The sequence below is a fragment of the Cervus canadensis genome, chromosome 11 (assembly GCF_019320065.1).
Source record: "Cervus canadensis isolate Bull #8, Minnesota chromosome 11, ASM1932006v1, whole genome shotgun sequence".
Lineage (NCBI taxonomy): Eukaryota > Metazoa > Chordata > Mammalia > Artiodactyla > Cervidae > Cervus > Cervus canadensis.
Genome location: NC_057396.1, coordinates 39,697,446 through 39,721,133, shown reverse-complemented (window position 1 = coordinate 39,721,133; position 23,688 = coordinate 39,697,446). Strand labels below are relative to the sequence as shown.

The 23,688-nt window shown below is 39.9% G+C and overlaps 1 protein-coding gene across 1 annotated transcript; it reads right to left on the bottom strand.

Moving 5' to 3' along the window:
* Positions 1-2,226: 2,226 nt before the first annotated feature.
* LOC122450370 (proteasome activator complex subunit 2) lies at positions 2,227-3,035 on the bottom strand. Its single transcript, XM_043482685.1, has one exon. The coding sequence runs from the start codon at positions 3,002-3,004 to the stop codon at positions 2,285-2,287; it is 720 nt and encodes a 239-aa protein (XP_043338620.1). The 5' UTR covers positions 3,005-3,035; the 3' UTR covers positions 2,227-2,284.
* Positions 3,036-23,688: the final 20,653 nt, after the last annotated feature.

The window sequence follows — 23,688 nt, the reverse complement described above, 5'->3', positions numbered from 1 at the left end:
TATAGAAGTATTCCTTTTTATGGCTGAGTAATATTCCATTGTATATATGTTTATATGTACCACAGCTTCTTTATCCTTCCTTCTGTTGATGGACATTTAGATTGCTTCTGTGTCCTGACTATTGTCAATAGCACTTCAGTGAACATTGGAGTACCTGTGTCTTTTTGAATAATCATTTTCTCTTGAGTATATGACCGGAAGTGGGATTGCTGGATCATAAGGTAATTCTATTTTTAGTTTTTTGAGAAATTTCCATACTGTTTTCCATAGTGGATGCACCAATTTACATTCCCACCAACAGTGTAGGAGGGTTCCCTTTACTCCACACTTTCTCCAGCATTTATTGTTTGTCAACTTTTGGATGATGACCATTCTGACCCATGTGAGGTGATACTATCCCAGATTTAGTGCCCCACCTTCTTCCTATCAGGGACTGACTTTGACTTGAGATCTGTTGCAGCTTTGAAACAATGCTACCCTTCTGATGAGAACCTAGGCCCAGTTTTCAGCACAGACTGCTCTATTATTTCAGGTGTTGAGAGTCTACTGAAATGTATCACAGAGGTCCTCCTGTGTCAAAGCTTAGTTAAGTTGTCAAGGCTAACAGAGGTTTGTCCTTTTCATTTTTTCTTCAAGTCTTACAATGCTAATAAAAAATGAAGTCCCTCCACAATCTTCATAATCATCATTGCCCCAAACTCTTCAAGCGTCACAGCTACTGTAGATATAGCGAAAATCTCCCTTTCATATGCACCTCATCCCAATCAACCACAGGTGAGTCTTAGTAAATGTGATCCCAGGGAGATCAGAGGTATCACTAACACAGTTTTCAACAGCATGAAGTCTTCATTAGGTGATGCAATTCTTTCCGAAAGTTCTGCTTTCTAAGACCGTTTAATGCATCGCTGTTCTTAGGCTGGATTGCCCTGAGAGCGGAGCTTAAGACAAAGGCATATACAATTATTTCAGAGCACAATCCCAGAGGGCAAAAGGAAGGGACAACAAGGGTTAAAACAAGGAAAGAGAAAGAAGCCAATATAAAGGGGGCTCTGCAGTCAGCTATTGTTCTGGACAACTGGGTGCTAGATTCTGTGAGGCTGTCTCAGGAGTTATAGGAAAGATACCCCAGGACTATCCACCTGAGGGAAGAAAAGGAGAAACATTTTTGGGGGGATCCATTCCTGTTCTCATTGCTTAGGGTGTCCCTACAAGGCTTAAATTTCTCTGGGCACTTTTGGGTTATGACGTGGGAATACCCGAGCAGGTGCCCACAGGATCCTAAGGAGTGTAATCAGAGACATCCTCAGACAGGAAGTGAGACGTCAGTTACATGCCTGAAATGAGACTTTGTCAAACTGCACCTGCATGAAGGTGGTTGAAACCACACAGAATTGGTCACTACAGCTAAAACTAAGAGGATTTAAAGCGGTGCATAAGAAATATAGGAAAGACTCAGGAACTTTACTTCCTGAAGTATCACTCTATAGCAACACTTAGATCCTAATCATCTCTCACCTTGACTACTACAACTCATTTTGTCTAATTTATCTGCTCTTAGTCTCACTCCTTCCAAGTCAACTCTTTATTACCAGAATAATCTTTCTAAAACACAGGCAATTCTCTGGTTCAAATAATAAAGCATGGTGATATGATGATGAAGATCACACATACACATACACACAAATAATAACTATCATGTCCTAAATGTGTACTACATGCCAAGTACACATTTGGCGTATAGTATGCACTATAGAAGGGTATCCATGCAGTATAGTACACTGTATAGAAACAGTGACAGATTTTATTTTCTTGAACTCCAAAATCACTGCTGATGGTGACTGCAGCCATGAAATTAAAAGACGCTTGCTCCTTGGAAGAAAAGCTATGACCAACCTAGACAGCATATTAAAAAGCAGAGACATTACTTTGCCAACAAAGGTCTGTCTAGTCAAAGCTATGGATTTTCCAGTAGTCATGTATGGATGTGAGAGTTGGACCATAAAGAAAGTGGAGTGCCAAAGAATTGATGCTTTTCTTTCTTTTTTTTTTTTTTCAACCCCATGGACTGTAGCCTACCAGGATCCTTAGTCCATGGGATTTTCCAGGCAAGAATACTGGAATGGGTTGCCGTTTCCTTCTCCAGAATTGATGCTTTTCAATTATGGTGTTGAAGAAGACTGTTGAGAGTCCCTTGGACAGCAGGGAGATCCAACCAGTCAATCTTTTTTTTTTTTTTTTTATCTACACAAAGTATAGGTCATTTATTTCCCTCCTAACCCTGGGCTCAGTACATAGATGGCTTCTCTTCACCCTTTGGGTTGACAATTTTCTCCAGGTTGCTGCTGATAATATGGTAAAGCTCAGCATAGAAGGCCCTCAGGTCCAGCACCATGGCCCTGAGCGCCCCATAGACTGCCTCGTCTCGTTCGTGCACCAGGGCCCGGTAATCCATTACATGGGTCTCCTTAGAGGCCTTGGCCACAGCATCCCCACGTTCTGAGAAGTACTTGGAAATAGTTGTCTGGAAGGCTTCCACTTTGGTCTTGACTGCATTTACCCTCTCCAACACCTTTTCCTGGATTGCCACCCCAAAGTCATTTCCATCCTCAATTTTGGGGATCAGGTGCTGGATCCATGTGATCACCAGAATGCATTTTTCTTTGAGAGTCCAGACTTCTGGCTTAACCAGGGCAAGCAAGGCCAGAATCTTCTCATTCCCAGGGAGAAAGCCGCACTTAGGGACTTCTTTCTTCTCCTGCTTATCTGTTTCCATCTCATCATCCTTGGGTGGGGGGTCTGGAATAGGGATGTCCAGTGGGGCCCGGAGAGAATTCAGGTCAGTCACATTGAAGGAGTCCTCTTGCAAGAGCTGATTAAGGTATATGATTTTCTGAGGCAAGAATCTGTAGAGGAATTCCTCGGCCTCCTGGAAAAGATTTTGCCTGAAGACGTCCACCTGTTTGCGGGCTTCCCCGCTCAGGCGCACCCCACAAGGCTTGGCCATGCTGCTCCAGTTGCTGCTAGATCTCCGGTCCCCCCCCAACCAGTCAATCTTAAAGGAAATCATTCCTGAATACTCATTGGAAGGACTGATGCTGAAGCTGAAGCTCCAATACTTTGGCCACCTGATGGGAAGAACTGACAAACTGGAAAAGACCCTGATGCTGGGAAAGACTGAAGGCAGGAGGAGAAGGGGACAACAGAGGATGAGATGGTTGGACGTCAGCACCAACTCAATGGACATGAGTTTGAGCAAGCTCCGGGAGATAATGAAGAACAGGGAAGCCTGGAATGCTGCAGTCCATGGGGTCACAAAGAGTCAGTATGACTGAGCGGCTGAAGCCAAGTACTGTGCGCAGAGGTTTATGTGCATTTTCTCATTTCTCACAAGTCACTCATAAATATCATTATTTACTCTCAATGAGAAATTGAGTCTCATTGAGAGTAAATAACTTGCCCAACATCATACACCTGCCTTGTGGTACGGTTCAGATTCAAATCCAAGGCTTTTAAATTCAAATCTGAGCTTTTCAACCACTCTACAGTACTGCCCTAAAAATTACTTTCACCTGTAAAGCACAAATTCTAACATGATACTTTTACATTTTGGCACTAGCTGAGCTTTCTGAATTCATCTCTCATGATTGTCCTCCCCTTTCCACTCTCAAATGCCATGCATTCTCATTATTCTATGTTCCCGTACCTATGCCTTCTTCCTGGAATGCTCTTCATTCTAACTGCATTTAAAGTGGTATCTCTCATCCTCCAAGTTCAGGGATCATGATATGTAGTAATCTGAAAATCCTCCTGGACTCCTTGAAAATTAATAATTTTGACCTATATGGTCCTTCCTGCCATCTTTCCAGCCTTACTTTTTTCCTTCTTTTCCTCCCAGCTTTTGGATCTCAGATGTGGAGACTTGAGTTAATTATAATCTCAACCCCTGGCACATTTATTATCAATGGTCCTTGTTAGATTCCCTTCTTTTATTCCCCTTAGTCTGTGACTCTCATTAACATCTCTTTCCCTTCCATGGGCAACCATTTTAATATGTTTTATACATATCCTTAAGTAATTATTATGCTTATAAAACATAAAATACTATTTTTTGTGAGTGGGCATTTTTAAATGTCAGATAAAATAGACTTTAATGAAAAAAAAAATTACTGAGCTAAAGACAATCATTTCATAATGGTAAAAGTTTCAGTCCCCCAGTAAGTAACTTAGCCCCAAATATCTAATGCAAGCCAACTGATAGAATTACAAGAGAAAATGTAAAAGTCCACAATCATAGGTGATTTTAATTTTTTTAATATTTGAAGAAACAAAGAGGAATTAGGAAGAAAAAGGACAGAAGATGTTAAAGTCTAAACAGTGTCCTTCCAAAATTCATGTGATGAAGCTTTAACTACCAGAATGTGACTATATCTGGAAATAGGGCCTTAAAAGAGGTGAAGTTAAAGTGAAGCCATTAGGACCTAATCCAACTTGACTGGTGTCCTTATAAGGAGAGATTAGGACACCAAAAAAAGAGACACCAGGGACACAGTGTCCATGGAGAAAACACCATGTGAAGACACAGTGAGAAGTTAGCCATCTCCAAGCCAAGGAGAGAAGCCTCAGGAGAAATCAACCCTGCTGACACCTTGGTGTTAGAATTTTAGCCTCCAGAACTGTGAGAAAATAAATTTCTGTTGCTTAGAAGGGAAAAAAATGTGACAATGTGGGATACTGTTTCATTATTTTTATATTTTTTAAACTTTTAATTTTGAATATTTCTTTATTATTTTTAATTTTAGTTTTCAGACTTTATTTTAAAAAAGTACAAAAATTCCCATACACCCTTTACCCTGACTTCTCAAATGTTAACATTTTACCACGTTAGCTTTAGCATTCTCTTTGCATATGTTTCTTTTTTGACAATAAATTGCAGACACGATACCCTTTTATTTTTTATTTTTTTATCGTTTTATTTATTATTTATTTATTTTGGCTGTGTGGAGGTCTTTGTGCACAGGCTTCTTCTCTAGTTGCATCGAGCAGGAGCTGCCTTCTAGTTCCAGTGCACAGGCTTCAGTAGTTGTGGCTCCTAGGCTCCGGATCACAGACTCAGTAGTTGTGGTATACTGGCTTAGCTGCTCCACAGCATGTGTGATCTTCCCAGATCAGGGACTGAACCCATGTCTTCTGCATTGACAGATGGATTCTTTACCACTGAGCCACCAGGGAAGCCCCCTATTTTTTATTTTTCAAGAGAAAGCGAGTTTGTTTAGAAACATACACATTCCATAGGCAGCATGCGATCTGTCTCAAAAGGTAAGAACAGCTCACGCGACACCCCTTTAATGCTAAACTCTTCTCTGTGTATTTTCTAAAAATATATTGGGTTACTTTTGAGGGTTTGTTTTCAGATTTTATCAAGTTGAATCTAGCAGAGCTTTTTCTTTAAGATATGGTCCTTATGGCTAAGGCGCAGATGTCCTAACGTCTCAGCTGAAGTCCAGGGATGTTTAATGGGATCTCTTTACTCTGTCAGGGTTGGAAGTGACTATCCAGTGACTCCCAGACAACTTGGTCTCTACCATCTCTGGTCCATTCTCTAGCTCCTGGGAGCCTTTATCTGGCAAGCCTTGGACGCTTTCACTTCATGTACATACAACAAAACCCTCAGCCATGTTCTCATGAGCGATCATCACTACCCAGACTTCTGTAGCTCACCTATATACAGCTCCCGCTTTGGGGAAATCTCACCTCAAAGATTCCAGCGATTTCTCCTGGCCTGAGCTCTAATCTCTGATTTCTTAGATCAGCAGGATCCCTGTGTTCTGCCAGAACCCTCTTCTTTAAGCTGTAATTAAGAATTATCTTTAGACAGGATAGACTGGTGATTGCCAAGGGGGTTGGGGGTTGGATTGGGAGTTGGGGATTAGCAGATGCAAACTGGTATGTATAGAATGGGTAAACAAGGTCTTACTGTATAGCACAGAGAACTATGTCCAACATCCTGTGATAAACCATAATGGAACAGAATATGAAAAAGAATGCGTGTATATACACGTGGGCAGTGGTTCAGTGGTAAAGAATCTGCCTGCAATGAAGGAGACTGCCCGCAGCGCAGGAGATGTGGATTTGACCTCTGGGTCTGGAAGATCCCCTAGAGAATGAAATGGCAACCCACTCCAGGATTCTTGCCTGGGAAATCCCACAGACAGAGGAATCTGGCAGACTACAGTCCATAGGGTCACAAAGAGTCTGACATGGCTTAGTGACTAAACCAACACATATGTATATGTGTAACTGAGTGACTTTGCTGGACAGCAGTAATTATCACAACATTGTAATTCAACTATACTTCAATAAAAAATATTTTTTAATTAAAAAAGAGAACCAAAAAAAAAAAAAAAAGAGAACCATCTTCAGACAGATAGGTGGACAACCATAAGGTTCACTTTGTAAGTTCCTTTTCTCTCAGGGATCAGTCTTACACTGTCTTTTTCTTTTCCTTTACCTAAGGATGAATATCTTATGTAGTTTGTCCAATTTTATAGTTGGTTACAGTGAGATGGCTCACCCCCTAGTTACTTTGTTTTGGTCAGAAGTGGCATGTGTGTGGGTTTGTAATTTACATCAATGTCATACGTCATTATGCTGTGAATTTCATTAGGTTGCTTCCTTTTTCACACAACACTGTTTTCCAGATCTGTTCATATTGCTATAGATACATTGAGATTGTTGCTTTTAACTGCCTCATACTGTTCCAAAATGTGAATTGACTACTTTTGTCTTTTCCATTGCTCTTCCAGACTTTCTACTGCTCTAATGATAGATACTTGGGTTCCCTTCGACTTTCCTCTAAAAGAAAACTATGAAGATTTTGCTCTGGATTGCAGACCTAGGACTGGGAGCACTGCCTTATAGTATGAAAGCACTATTTGCTTTCGCTAAGAACTAACAGATTATTTTCCAAAATAGTTGAATAAGGTTATACTTTCACAAGCAGTACACAAGAGCACCATTCTTCCCATATACTTGTATTGACAAATACTTGGTATTATATTACTTTATATTTTTTTGTTGCTGTCCCAGTGGAATAAAAAGTGGCAGTTCATTGTTTCATGTTTCACTAATTACTTGTGACCTTGAGCATTTCTTTATGTCCCATTTAGCAATTCAAGCTTCCCCTTTTATGAATCGCCTCTTAATACTACATTTCCATTTTTCTTTGTGGTCTTAATTATACTGACTGCAGAAATTCTGCATATATACTTGATAATTATCCTCTGTGGGTTTTAGATGTGGTAAATTTCTATATAGACTTTGCCATTAACTTTGTCTCTTGTATCTTTAATTGGATAGAAATCCTTGTTTTTATGTAGATACATTTTTGTTTTTGAGTTTTAAAACCATTTCCCTCCTTCTAAGTTAAAAAAAAATTCTTTTACACTTTTTCTATTAGCTTTACAGTTGTACTTTGCAAAGTTATATCTGGCTACTTCTTTGGTGGTCCAGTGTCTAAGACTCCCAAGGCCCAATGTAGGGGGCTTTGATCTCTCGTCAAGGGACTAGATCCCACAGTCTGCAACTAAGACCCAGCACAGCCAAATAAATAAATATTTTTAAATTGCTGCAAAATTATATTTGTAAGCACATATATAATAGAGTGCATTAATCTTAAGTGAGGACCTAGGTCATTTTTTAAAATATTTATTTATTTATTTATTTATTTTGGCTGCATTGCGTCTTGCCAGTGGTATATGGACTCTCTAGTTGAGGCACGTGGGCTAGTAGCCCAGAGGCATATGGGATCTTAGTTCCCTGACCAGGGATTGAATCCATGTCCTCTGCACTGGAAAGTAGATTCCCAACTACTGGACAACCAGGAAGTCCTAGGACCTAGATAATTTTTGCATGTGTATGTAACTGTTGTAACCACTATTCGAACCAATACATAGAACATTTCCATCATCCCAGAAATTTCCTTGTTTGCTCCCTCTGTCTGTATCCTCTCTAGGGGTAGCTACTATTCCGACTTCTACAACTACTGATTAATTTTCTATACTTTTGAATTTTAATGTAAGCAGAGTCATACCGTATATACAGGATCTATATGTGTGACTTCTGTCATTCAACATTGTCAGGGAGATTCATCCGTATCATGTGAGTATCAGTAATTTGTCCTTTTTTCATTTCAGTGTAGCATTCCAGTGCATGAATTTATTTATCATTATATTAATAGATATTTGAGTCTTTTCAGTTTTGAATGATTGTAAAGAACACTGCCACAAATATTCATGTGCAAGTCTTTTGATAGACATAAACACTACTTTTTTAAAAGTGTATATCCACTGTCATCAGTTCAGTTCAGTCACTCAGTTGTGTCCAACTCTTTGCATGGACTGCAGCACTCCAGGCTTCCCTGTCCTTCACTATCTCTCAGAGCTTGCTCAAACTCATGTCCATTGAGTTGGTGCTGACATCCAACCATCTCATCCTTTGTTGTCCCCTTCTCCTCCTGCCTTCAGTCTTTCCCAGCATCAGGCTCTTTTCCAATCTGTCAGTTCTTCACATCAGGTGGCCAAAGTATTGGAGCTTCAGCTTCAGCATCAGTCCTTCCAATGAGTATTCAGGGCTGATTTCCTTTAGGATGGACTGGTTTGATCTCTTTGGAGTCCAAGGGCTCTCAAGAGTCTCCTCCAACATCTCAGTTCAAAAGCATTAATTCTTCAGTGCTCAGCTTTCTTTATGATCCAACTTACATCCGTACTTGACTACTGGAAAAACCATAGCTTTGACTATATGGACTTTGTCAGTAAAGTAATATCTCTGCTTTTAAATATGCTGTCTAGGTTTGTCATAGCTTTTCTTCCAGGGTAATTCTACCTTATGGTGGTTTAATTTGCATTTCTTTGATAACTTTATGATGTTGAACACCTTTTCATATGTTTATTTTTCATATTGTTTTTTTCTCTTTTTCTCTTTGGTGAGACATCTATGTAAGTCTTTTGTAGACTTTTTGAGTTTTTTTTTTTCCCAGTTTGCAGGAACTCTCTGTATATTCTGGATATAAATCCTTATGTATTTGACTTATGTATCTTATTAACTTAACAATATTCATTATTTTTTAATAAACCTTTTATTCTAGATTTCGAGCAGGAGAGGAGCTAACTCTTCTCTAAACTTTCGCTAGAATTTGACTGTGAAGCCATCTGGCCCTGGGCTTTTGTTTTTGGAAGGTTTTTTTTTTAAATCACAGTTTTGATTTCAGTGTTTGTGATTGGTCTGTTCATAGTTTCTGTTTCTTCCTGGTTCAGTCTTGGAAGTTTGTATTTTTCTAAGAATTTGTCCACTTCTTTCATGTTGCCCATTTTATTGACATATAGTTGCTTATAGTAGTCTCATATGATCTTTTGTATTTCTGCATTGTCTGTTGTAACTTCTTTTTCATTTCTAATTTATTGATTTGAGTCATTTCCCTTTTTTTCTTAATGTATCTGGCTAATGGTTTATTAATTTTGTTTATCTTCTCAAGGAACCAGATTTTGGTCTTATTGATCTTTGCTATTGTTTCTTTCATTTCTTTTTCATTTATTTCTGCCCTGATCTTTTTATTTATTTATTTATTTTTAAATTTTTTTTATTTCTGCCCTGATCTTTATGATTTCTTTCCTTCTAATAACTTTGGAGGTTTTTTCTTTGGTTCTTTTTCTAGTTGATTTAGGTGTAAGGTTAGGTTTTTCATTTGACGTCTTTCTTGTTTCTTGAGGTAGGCTTGTATAGCTATAAAATTCCCTCTTAACACTCCTTTACTGAATCCCATAGGTTTTGAGTTGTTGTCATATAGTGAGTCTGCAAGTGATCCTCCCTCTGCAAATTTTTGCAAGATTTAAGCAGGACAGGTGTTAGCACTTCTCTGAACTTTTGGTAGAATTTGAACTTTTTATTTTAGAATAGCTTTAGGTTTGCAGAGTTACTGCAAAGATAGAACAGAGTTCACCCATACTGCACATCTAGTTTCCCCTATTATTAACATCTTATATTAGCATGGTATGTTTGTCACAACTAATGAGCCACTACTGATACATTATTATTAACTGAAGTCCTTAGTTTATTCAGATGTTCTGTTTTTCCCAATGTCTTTTTTCTTTTTAAGAATCCTATCCAGGATGCGACATGGCATTTTACCTCTATGTCTACTCAGACTCCTCTTGGTTACAATGTTTATTATTTAAAAAATTTTTTTTCTTTTTTGTCTTGAGTCATACAGTTTGTGGGATCTTAGTTCCCTGACTTGGTATTGAACACAGGCCCACAGCAGGGAAAGCACAGAATCCTAACCACTGGACCACTATGGAACTCCCCCTAAGCTTTTTATTATTATGCAATTATAGATTCACAGGAAGTTGCAAAAACAGTACAGAGAAGTCCTATGTATTCTTTACCCCATTTCCCCATTGCATCTTGGACATTAGCACAATATTAAAACCAGAAAGTTGACACTGGTACAATGTGTGTATAGTTCTATGCCATATTATCAAATGTGTGCATTCATGTAGCAGCCACTGCATTCAAGAAGTCTGGGGACTTCCCTGGCAGTCCAATGGTTAAGATGCTGGACTTTAATCTTGAGAAAGAAGAATGGAACAGGAGGAATCAACCTGCCTGACTTCAGACTCTACTACAAAGCCACAGTCATCAAGACAGTATGGTACTGGCACAAAGACAGAAATATAGATCAATGGAACAGAATAGAAAGCCCAGAGATAAATCCACAAACCTATGGACACCTTATCTTTGACAAAGGAGGCAAGGATATATAATGGAAAAAAGACAACCTCTTTAACAAGTGGTGCTGGGAAAACTGGTCAACCACTTGTAAAAGAATGAAACTAGAACACTTTCTAACACCATTCACAAAAATAAACTCAAAATGGATTAAAGATCTAAATGTCAGACCAGAAACTATAAAACTCCTAGAGGAGAACATAGGCAAAACACTCTCCGACATAAATCACAGCAGGATCCTCTATGACCCACCTCCCAGAATATTGGAAATAAAAGCAAAACTAAACAAATGGGACCTAATGAAACTTAAAAGCTTTTGCACAACAAAGGAAACTATAAGTAAGGTGAAAAGACAGCCCTCAGATTGGGAGAAAATAATAGCAAATGAAGAAACAGACAAAGGATTAATCTCAAAAATATACAAGCAACTCCTGCAGCTCAATTCCAGAAAAATAAATGACCCAATCAAAAAATGGGCCAAAGAACTAAACAGACATTTCTGCAAAGAAGACATACAGATGGCTAACAAACACATGAAAAGATGCTCAACATCACTCATTATCAGAGAAATGCAAATCAAAACCACAATGAGGTACCATTACACGCCAGTCAGGATGGCTGCTATCCAAAAGTCTACAAGCAATAAATGCTGGAGAGGGGGTGGAGAAAAGGGAACCCTCTTACACTGTTGGTGGGAATGCAAACTAGTACAGCCGCTATGGAGAACAGTGTGGAGATTTCTTAAAAAACTGGAAATAGAACTGCCACATGACCCAGCAATCCCACTTCTGGGCATACACACTGAGGAAACCAGATCTGAAAGAGACACGTGCACCCCAATGTTCATCGCAGCACTGTTTATAATAGCCAGGACATGGAAGCAACCTAGATGCCCATCAGCAGACGAATGGATAAGGAAGCTGTGGTACATATACACCATGGAATATTACTCAGCCATTAAAAAGGATTCATTTGAATCAGTTCTAATGAGATGGATGAAACTGGAGCCCATTATACAGAGTGAAGTAAGCCAGAAAGATAAAGACCATTACAGTATACTAACACATATATATGGAATTTAGAAAGATGGTAATGATAACCCTATATGCAAAACAGAAAAAGAGACACAGATGTACAGAACAGACTTCTGGACTCTGTGGGAGAAGGCGAGGGTGAGATGTTTCGAGAGAACAGCATCGAAACATGTATATTATCTATGGTGAAACAGATCACCAGGTTGGGTGCATGAGACAAGTGCTCGGGCCTGGTGCACTGGGATGACCCAGAGGGATCGGGTAGAGAGGGAGGTGGGAGGGGGGATTGGGATGGGGCATACATGTAAATCCATGGCTGATTCATGTCAATGTATGACAAAAACCACTACAATATTGTAAGGTAATTAGCCTCCAACTAATAAAAATAAATGGAAAAAAAAAAAAAAAAAGATGCTGGACTTCCACTGCAGGGGGCATGTGTTCAATTCCTGGTCAGGGAACTAAGATCCCACATGCACTGCAGCCAGAAAAAAAAAAAAAAAAAAGATATGGAGCTATTCCATAATCACATATCCCTTAGTGTTTTCCCTTTTAAAGTCACATTACTTCTTTTCTTTCTTGTCCACCACCATCTCTAACCCTTGATAATCACAAATTTGTTCTCTACTTATATAATTTCATCATTCTGCCACTATTGATTTTTTAATTGACTTTAGTTTTTAGAGCAGTTGTAGAATAACAGAAAAAGTGAGCAGCAAGTACAGAGAATTCTCACTTACCCCTTCACTTCTCCCCACTCAGTTTCCCCTGTCCTTAACATCTTGCATTAGTGGTACATTTGTTATAGCTGATGAGCTGATATTGATATATTATTATTTTTTACTAAATATTTTTTAAAACTTTTTAAATTTTGTATTGGGGTACAGTGTGTGTGTTTGGGCTTCCCAGGTGGCTCAGTGGGTAAAGAACCTGCCTTCAGTGCAGGAGACACAGGAGATATGGGTTTGATTCCTGGGTCAGGAAGATCCCCTGAAAGAAGTGACTGAGCATGAGCACAATGCGTGTTCAGTCACTCAGTTGTGTCTGACTCTGCGACCCTTTGGACTGTAGCCCACCAGGCTCCTTTGTACATAGAATTTTTCAGGCAAGAATACTGGAGTGAGTTGCTATTTCCTTCTCCAGGGAATCTTCCTAACCTAGGGATCAAACCCACATCTCCTGTGTCTCCTGCACTGCAGGCAGATTCTTTACCTACTGAACCACCAGGGAAGCTCCTCTGAAATGGGGTGTAGACGATTAATAATGCTGGGCTTCCCTGGTAGCTCAGTTGGTAAAAAATCCTGCAATGCAGGAGATCCAGACTCAATTCCTGAGTTGGGAAGATCCCCTGGAAAAGGGATAGGCTATCCACTTCAGTATTTCTGGGCTTCCCTGGTGGCTCAGATAGTAAAGAACCTGCCTGCAATGCGAGAGACCTTGGTTTGATTCCTGGGTTGGGAAGATCCCCTGGAGGAAGGCATGGCAACCCACTCTAGTATTCTTGGCCAGAGAATCCCCATGGACAGAGGAGCCTGGTGGGCTGCAGTCCATGGGGTTGCAAAGAGTTGGACATGATTGAGTGACAAAGCACACAGTGCTATGTTAGTTTCAGGGGAACAGCGAAGGGATTCAGCCATACATACACATGTACCCACTGATATTGATATACTATAATATTTACTGACATGCACAGTTTACATGAAGGTTCATTATTTGTGTTGTATATTCTATGGGTTTTGACAAATGTATAATGACATATGGGATTCCCTGGTGGCTCAGACAGTAAAGCGTCTGCCCACGATGCGGGAGACCTGGGTTCGATCCTTGGGTCGGGAAGATCCCCTGGAGAAGGAAATGGCAACCCACTCCAGTACTCTAGCCTAGAAAATTTCATGGATGGAGGAGCCTGGTGGGCTACAGTCCATGGGGTCGCAAAGAGTCGGACACGACTGAGCGACTTCACCCACTCATACTGACATATATGCACTATTACTGTATCATATAGAATAGTTTCACTGCCAAAAAGTCCCCTGTGCTCTACCTATTCATCTGTCTCTCCCTGAGCCTCTGGCAACCACTAATCTATTCACTTTTTTCATAGTTTTGCCTTTTCCAGAATGTCATATGGTTAGAATCATATAGTATGTGGTCTTTTCATATTGGCTTCGTTCATTTACTGATATACACCTAAGCTTCCACTATATTTTTGTGGTTTGATAGCTTGTTTCTTTTCATTGCTGAGCAATATCCCATTGTATGGATTTACTGTGGTTTGTTTATCCATTCACCTATTGAAAAACATCTTGGTAGCTTCCAAGTTTTGGCAATTCTAAATAAAACTACAATAAACATTCATGTACAGATTTTCATTTGTACATAAGTTTTCACCTCATTTGTGTAAATACCAAAGAGTGCGATTGCTGGATCATATGGTAAGTGTATGTTTAGTTTTGTTAAGAAACTGCCAAACTGTCTTTCAAAGTGTCTGTACTATTTTGCATTTCCACGCAGTGAATGTGAGTTTCTGCAGCTTCACATTCTTGTCAGTATTCGTTGTTGTCAGTGTTTTGGATTTTAGCCATGTACAACAATAGATATACAGTAGCATCTTATTTTAATTTGCAGTTCCCTAATGACATATGAGGGCTTCCCTGGTGGCTCAGTCGGTAAAGAATCTGTCTGCGATGCATGAGACCTGGGTTTGATTCCTGGGTTGGGAAGATCCCCTGGAGGAGGGCATGGCAACCCACTCTAGTATTCTTGTCTGGAGAATCCCCATGGACAGAGGAACCTGGTGGGCTACAGTCTGTGGTGTCTCAACGAGTTGAACATGACTGAGCGACTAAGCACAATGACATGTGATGTTGAGCATATTTTCATATACTTATCTGCCCTCTGTATATCTTCTTTAGTGAGGAGTCTGTTCAAAGTGCGCATGTGTGCGCGCACTAAGTCACTTAGTAATGTTCCACTCTTTTCGACCCCATGGACTTGTAACCCACCAGGCTCCTCAGTCCATGGAATTTCCCAGGGAAGAATACTGGAGTGGGTTGTCATTTCCTACGCCAGGGGATCTTCCTGACCCAGGGATTGAACAGCCACTCTTTTTTTTTTTTTTTAAATTAATTTATTTATTTTTTCAGTGGGTTTTGTCATACATTGACATGAATCAGCAATAGATTTACACGTGTTCCCAATCCCTATCCCCCCTCCCCCCTCCCTCTCCACCCGATTCCTCTGGGTCTTCCCAGTGCACCAGGTTCGAGCACTTGTCTCATGCATCCCACCTGGGCTGGTGATGAACAGCCACTCTTGAGTCTCCTGCACTGGCAGGCAAATTCTTTACCACTAGGGCCACCTGGGAAGCCCCATCTGTTCAAATAACTATTGGTTAAATTACCTTACATTGTTTACTCTGTGTGCAGGGCTCATACTAGTTGTTTGATATATGTGACCTATAACAATCTAATGATAAAATTGCTATTGTTCCTGTTTTATAGCAAAAAATCCCCTTAGCTCCTCAGTCATGTCAAAACTAGGAAGTTATAGGGTCAAGATTTAACCCGTTTGTCTCTTATGCTAATGCACCTTCTACTAAACTATAATGGTACTGAAGCTCTATGACTAACTAGAATAATTTTTGCCAGCTAAAAGCTGAGTGTTTCTGGATCAACTCTTAATGAGACTGTCTTCCTAGAAAATGAAGGCCACCGAATAACCAATCACAGACCTCCTTCCCAGGAAGTGAGGTATTCTGACCTCAGGTCAGAGTTTTCTGGTTATTGGGGTCAATACTACCTCACATGTATTCTGACTGCTTTCTCCCCTTCAGTCTGCTTTTTGGGCTAGATCTGCATATAAAAGGACTGTGAAAAGTATGTAGCAATTTTCACCCATATTATGAGTGAACAGGTAAAAGGAAACTTTTCCATTGTGAATTAAAATAATAATCTTCATATGCAATTTCTCTTTTGGTTCTAATGGTTATCCTGATTACTTTATGTGATAAAGAGAGTATTTCTACCTGTCCACAGTAGCTAAAAATGACAGTCTTCTGTTTTCAATCTCATTGGAGAAACAGTGAACACCTCCTGCTGTAAATAACTAGAAACTGGACAAAATATACAAAACAGCTGCTTTCAGACTTCAAACAAGGAGAAGGATTGTGATTCTTGAAAGAAAGAAAATAGATGAGGTAGGCCCTATAGTTTCCCCAGTTTTCTGTCTGGAGGCACAGTCTGAACCATAGGGCAGAAAGGGGGTTACCATAAGGAGTATTGTGGTCTTACTGAGTCATAGAGACAGAATTTGAACTTTAGAGAGGTCAAGGTGATTGAGATAGCAGAGTAGGGTTTCTGAGAGGAGAGGACTTTGCAGAAAAAGAACTCAAGAAACCCACATTAAAGTTCCCCTGAATCTTTGTTGAATATTACATAGTTCGATGCCTTTGAAATATGGTACTGGAGAAGACTCCTGAGAGTTCCCGGGACAGCAAGGAGATCAAACCAGTCAATCTTAAGGGAAATCAACCCTGAATACTTGTTGGAAGGACTGATGCTGAAGCTGAAGCTCCAGTATTTTGGTCATCTGATGTGAACAGTTGACTCATTGGAAAAGTTCCTGATGCTGGGAAAGATTGAGGGCAGAAGAGGACATCAGATGGTGAGATGACTGGATGACATCACTGATGCAATGGACATGAATTTGGGCAAACTTCGGGAGATGGTGAAGGGCAGAGAAGCCTGGGATGCTGCAGTCTGTTCCTATCAGCCAGACTGCAAAGACCTTGTTGATCACTTGGGACATTAATAGAACCCCAAAAACCACACCTTAGTTTTACTGTAAAATAGCCCTATAATGATGACTTAGATTTACCCTTAGAAACCTTGTAAGCAAGGCTTGCAGGTGTCAAACTGAACCCCAAATAACTTATTGCCTACCAGGACAAAGCATTCATTAAAGAAAGACAAAAAAATTCACTTAGTCAGCAACATATATTTTACTATATTATCCAATAAAAAATTACCAGATCTGGGGCTTTCCTGGTATCTCCTGCCAATGCAGGAGACATGGGTTCAATCCCTGATCTGGGAAGATCCCACGTGCTGTGGAGCAACCAAGCCCATGCAGCACAGCTACTGAGCCTGTGCTCTAGAGACACAACTGCTGAGCCTACGTACCGCAGCTACCAAAGCCCGGGCACCCTACAGCCTGTGCTCTATGAGAAAAGCCACTGAGATGAGAAGCCTGCGCACCACAATTAGATAGTAGAGAAAAATCCTCGCCACAACTAGAGAAAAATCCTGCACAGCAATGAAGACCCAGTACAACCAAAAGTAAATAGGTTTTAAAAAAAGTATTTACCAAACCTGGCAAGAAGTAGCAAAATTGTGATACAAATTCCTAGTAACAGGAGTGAAAGAAGGAATGTCACTACAGATACTGGAGACATTAAATGAATAACATGAATATTAAAAACCACTTATTCCAATAAATTAGACAACTTAGATGAGAGAGACAAATTCCTTGATAGACACAAATTGCCAAAACTGACTTAAGAAAAGTAGAAAACCTGAATAGTCCTATATCTATTAAAACTTAAATTCATAATTCAAAATCTTTCCAAAACGAAAACTCCAAGGATCTGATGGTTTCACTGTTGAATTCTACCAAATATTTAAGGAAGAAATAATACCAGTCCTACATAAATTCTTTCAGAAAACAAAAGAGGAAGGAATATATTTTATGAGGCTAGCATTATCCTGATACCAAAACCAGGTAAAACCATTTAGGAAAGGAAGACTACTGAACAACATCCCTCATTGAGATAGATGTACATATCTTCAAAAAAATTTAGCTAATTGAGTACAGCAATATACAAAAATGGCAATACACTATGACCAAGTGTAGTTTATTCCCAGAAAGCAACATATGAAAATCATTAGTATAATTCACCACATTAACAGAATAAAGAATAAAATCCGTATGGTGATATTAACAGTTCAAGAAAAATATTTGACAGAATTCAATACCATGTCCATGTTAAAAACTTTAAGGAAATTAGGAACAAATGGGAACTTTTAAAATCTCACAAAATGGGCTTCTTTGGTGGTATGGTGGATAAGAATCCACTTGCCAATGCAGGGGACATGGGTTTGATTTCTGGTCTAAGAAAATTCCACTGCCTTGGAGCAACTAAGTCCATGCGCCCCAACTACTGAGCCCAAGCTCTAGAGCTCTAGGGCCGAAACTGCTGAAGCCTATGCACCTAGAGCCCATGCTCTGCAACAAGAGAAGCCAGAACAATGAGAAGCCTGTGCACAGCAATAAGGAGCAGCCCTTGTTTGTGGCAACTAAAGAAAGCCTGCAAGCAGCAATGAAGAGCCAGCGTGACCAAAAGAAAAATTCTCACAAAGAGAATTTGAAAAAGAGTAAAAAAGTTGAGAGGATTTATACCACCTAGGGCTAAAAGAGTTGGGGGTGGGGGGAGAAATGTATCTGGAAATGCAAATAACCTAGAATAATCTAAACATTTTGAAAAAGAGTAATAAAAAGTTGGAGGATTTATACTACCTGACTCTAAGACTTACTAGTAACCTACAGTCCATGGGGTTGCAAAGAGTCTGACATGACTGAAGTGATTGAGCATGCACACAATAACCTATAGTATCAAGACACTGTGATATTGGCATTCCCTGGAGGAGGGCATGGCAACCCACTCCAGTGTTCTTGCCTGTAGAATCCCATGGACAGAGGAGCCTTGCTGGCTACAGCCCAGGGGGTTGAAGAGAGTCTGACACGACTGAAGTGACTTAGCACATACACATGTGATATTGGCATAGGGACAGATAAACAGATCAATGGAACAAAATAGACAGTTCAGACATAAAGTGAAAGTGAAAGGTGCTCAGTTGTGTCCAATTCTTTGCCACCCCATGGACTACAGTCCATGGAATTCTCCAGGCCAGAATACTGGAGTGGGTAGCCTTTCCCTTCTCCAGGGGATCTTCACAATCCAGGGATCGAATCCAGGTCTCCCGCATTGCAGGCGGATTCTTTACTAGCTGAGCCACAAGCGAAGCCCAAGAATACTGGAATGGGTAGCCTATCTCTTCTCCAGTGGATCTTCTCAACCCAGGAATCAAACTAGGGTCTCCTTCATTGCAGGCGGATACTTTACCAACTGAGCTATCAGGGAAGCCCTCAGACATAAATCTACACACATATATTTGGTTAACTGATTTTCAGCAAAGTGGCCAAGTGAGTCAATGATCAAAGAGTAAGCTTTTTAACAAACTGTGCTGTACTAACTGGCTATCCATATGCTTGTACACTATACACACAAAAGATTAATTCAAACTGGATCATAAATGAAAACATGAATGCTAAAACTATAAAATTCTAGGAGATGGAGTAGGAAATGGCAACCCACTCCAGTATTTTTGCCTGGAAATTCCCATGGACAGAGGAACCTGGTGGGCTGCAGTCCCTGGGGTTGCAAAGAGTTGGACACAACTGAGCATGCACATACAAAACAGACTCACAGACATAGAGAACAGACTTGGGATTGCCAAGGAGAAGAGGGAAAGAGGAGGGATGGACTGGGAGTTTGGGGTTAGTAGATGCAAACTATTACATTTAGCATGGATAAACAACAAGGTCCAACTTTATAGCACAGGGAACTATATTCAATATCCTGTAATAAACCACGACTGAAAAGAATATGAAAAAGAATATATACATGTATGTATAACTGAATCACTTAGCTATGCAGAAATTAACACAATATTGTAAATCAATTATACTTCAATAAAATTAAAAAACAACAACAAAAAATTCTAGGAGAAAATGTAAGAGAAAATCTTTACATTCTTGAAGTAAGAAAGATTTCTTATATTGAACACAAAAGGCACAATTATAAAAGAAACAGATACATTGGACTCTATCAAAATAGAAAATTGCTTTTTGAAAGACCTATTAAGAAAATGAAAAGATGCAAACTGAAAGATTCACAAAACAGAAATCTGACCAAAAGAATTGTACCCAGAGTATCTTACAATCCAATAGCAGTAAGGCAACAACCCAATTTTAAAAAGAAGCAAAACAGGGTATTCCCTGGCAGCCCAGTGGATAGGACCATGGCCCAGGTTCAATTCCTGGTGGAGGAACTAAGATCCCAAAAGCCACATGGTATGACAAAAAGAAATAAGACAGACAAAACAGATACTTTTATAGATATACAGATACTACAAATAGATATTATAGCACATGAAAAGATGCTCAACATTATTAAGTCATCAGAGGAGAGCATTGTGTACATATTACACATCTACTACAGTAGATACACTTAAAAGACTGAGTATTCAAACTGTTGATGAAGATGTCCATAATTGCTGGTGGGAATGTAAAATTATACAACCAATTTCAGAAATGACTAGGCAGTTTCTTATAAAGTTACACATGCACTTCCATGCAAACCAGTCTTTCCGTTCTTAGCTATTTAGAGAGAAATGAAAACATATATCCACACAAAGATTTGTACCCAAGTGTACATATTATCTTTATTTACGATAGTGGAAAACTGGAAATGACCCAAAGAGCCATTAACAGATGAAAGGATGATTGTTGTGTGGATGTCAATGGATGGTTGTTTAGCAATGAGGAAGGAAGACCTATATACTCAACATCATAGAAATAATCTCAGAAACACTACAGTGAGTAGGGAAAAAAAGCCAGACATAAAAAGTGCTTACTGAATGCTTCCATTTTTATGAAACTAGGAATGGCAAATCTAATTGATAGTAATAGAAAGCACATTAGAGGGTTTATGTGTCATGGGGCTGAGCATGTCAAGCTTGACTAGGAAGGCTAATGGATAGAATCTGTATGCTGATTATGGTGGTGGTACCTGGTGTATGATTTTGTGAAAACTCATTGATTTTGTGTCAATTATACCTTGATGAAGTTGAGCATCAGAAAACTGTTATATGGTTTAGGACATAAAGTTCGATTTTGTGTAGGTTAGTGTGTTTCTGAAAGCTTGGCCTCTCTGTACAAATACCAGGGCCGAATGAAATCTTGGAGACAGGGTTGTGGGTGAAATAGAAAAGGATAGTTTTATTCCATTGCCAGGCAAAGGGAGACACACCAGGCCTCTGCCTCAAAAAGCTATGTATCTCAACCCCAAAGAACTGATGAGGGATTTTATAACAGTAAATCAAAGGTGGAGTCTCTGACAAGATTAGGGTGTGTGCAGGGTCTCCAGTGGTAGGGTCTCCTAATCTTGATGAACTTATCTGGTTCCTTTCATCTTGCCTCAGACAATTTTTGGCTGCTCCTTCCTTGATTAGCAATTGTTCTAATCTGCTCTTTGGAACTCAGGGTCATAATGGCTGAGGTCTTGCCTACAAGAAGTGGAGGGCAGAAAGGTCTCTAAGCCTGGAAGCTGCACAGGGCCCTGATTGGTTTCAAATGTACTTAAAAGAAATGCAATAATAAAATTGACAAGGGACCTCCCTAGAGGTCCAGCAGTTTAGAATCTGCCTGCCAATGCGGAGACAACGGTTTTACCCCTGGTACGGGAACTAAGATCCCACATGCTGAAAGGTGACTAAGTCCACAAGCCACAACTACTGAGCCTTGTGCATTCGAGAGCCTGCACACCACAACGAAGACCCAGCACAGCCAAAAAGAAAAATTAAAAATAAAAATAAATAAAATTGACAAGATTGTCTTTTACCTTTCTTTGCATATACCAAGCTTTATAAAGACACATAGGTACCAAAAGGCTGAAACTGCAGACTTACTGCTGGGAAGGATGCTTTGCAGAAAGTTCCCCTTTCTTCACTTTCTTTCAGTTTCCTTCCTTGCCCTCTCCTCAGTCCTTTCCTTAATATCAATAACAATTTATGTTTGTAATGAGCTTTCTAATTACGAAGCAGTTTCCAACCTCATTTAATTCTCAGAATAACTTTGAGAGCCTGGGATAGAATTATTTCTTCATTTTATATATGATGAAACAAAAAATGAGAGCCAATGAGATAAAAAACATTTTACCAAAGGCAGCACAGTTTGTATGTACCTCACAACATAAACAATAGCTTTTTTCTTAGCTTCCATGCTTTTTTTTTTTTAACCCCTCTGCACTTTAAATTGTTTAGAGTAAAAATCTTCCCAAGGTGTGAAAATATACATGATGTCTCTTAAAACAAATATTCATTTATTTGACTGCATCAATTCTTAGTTGCGGCAACATTGGATCTTCGATCTTCTTTACATAAGTAGGATATAGTTCTCTGATCACAAATCAAACCCTGACCAGGGATCAACCCTTCTTAGCCACTGGACCACCAGGGAAGTCCCATAGGATGTCTTGACAAAATCCAGTCAGCTCAGACAGATCAGTCTGGGCCTTAATATGCCCTTAGGTGCTAGGTACTTATGATCAAGGTGTTCACCCACAAGAGACTCCAATGGAGGGCTGAAAAGGGAAGAGTAACTCTTTCCATTTCCTTATAGCTATTATGGTCAGTCCCTCCACAGCCCCCCTCCTCCCATTTTTTCCTCTCTCTAACCTGCAGCCAAACAGGTTTTTTTCTGTTTGAGATCAATTGACTAGAGCACCCCTGGATTGTTCCTTTATCTCTTCCTGATTTTTGCTGAATCCCATTCTACTTCAAAACTATTGACAGCTCTGAGCTCTAGACCCCCTTCTCTAAATTCCTCAGACTAAACTCACCTCCTGAGGGCAGGAGGAAAAGGGGGTGACAGAGGATGAGATGGTTGGATGGCATCACCGACTCAATGGACAGGAGCTTGAGCAAACTCCGGGAGATAGTGAGGTACACGGAAGCCGGGCAAAGGAGTTGCAAAGGGTCAGACAGGACTTAGCGACTGAACAACAACAGAATGTACAAATCAATGCTGGAATCTGAAATAGCTATGCAGGGACGTCCCTGATGGTCCAGTGGTTGAGAATCTGCCTGCCAATGCAGGGGAACAGGAGTCTAATCCCTGGTCTAGGAAGATTCCACATGCCTTGGGGCAACTTGCACCACAACTACTAAGGTAGGACTTCCCTGGTGGCTCAGACGGTAAAGCGTCTGCCTACAGTGCGGGAGACCTGGGTTCAATCCCTGGGTGGGGATGATCTCCTGGAGAAGGAAACGGGCAACCCACTCTAGTATTCTTGCCTGGAAAATCCCATGGATGGAGAAGCCTGGTAGGCCCCAGTCCATGGGCTCGCAAAGAGTCGGACACAACTGAGCGACTTCACTTCACTTCACTTAGAGTCTGCCAGCAACTAGAGATGGTCCCCACTTGCCCAAATTAGAGAAAGCCCTTGCACAGCAATTTTGCCCCAGCTCGGGCAAAAATAAATAAATAAATAAATTTAAAAATAAAATAGCTAGGTAGTAGTGCAAAGACGACTGGCTTTGAATTCATAACGATTGAAGTTTCAATTCTGGCTCAGACCTGACAACTACAAGTATTTGTTGAACTCTTAGTAGACATTCAAGCTCTGTGATAGGTGAAGATGCAAAAGTGAGTTAAAACATAATCATCATTTTCAAGGCCCTTACATTTGAAGGATGGAACAGGGAGACAAAATTCCTAAACAGATTGTATCCGTACAATAATAGACCTAACTAAAGGTTATATTACGAAAATCTTATGATCTTTCACGATCTAAGCCTTGGAGTCTTCATTTGTAAATCAGGAATAATTATACTTCACTTCCAGGCATAATGGCTGGCACATAAGAGATTAATATTGCAAAACCTGTTATTCCAGGGAAAGCCTTTTGTGTCCTCGCTTCTCCTTTCTGTAAAGAAAAAACAAAAAGTGATCTTTTAACAAACTGCATTTGAAG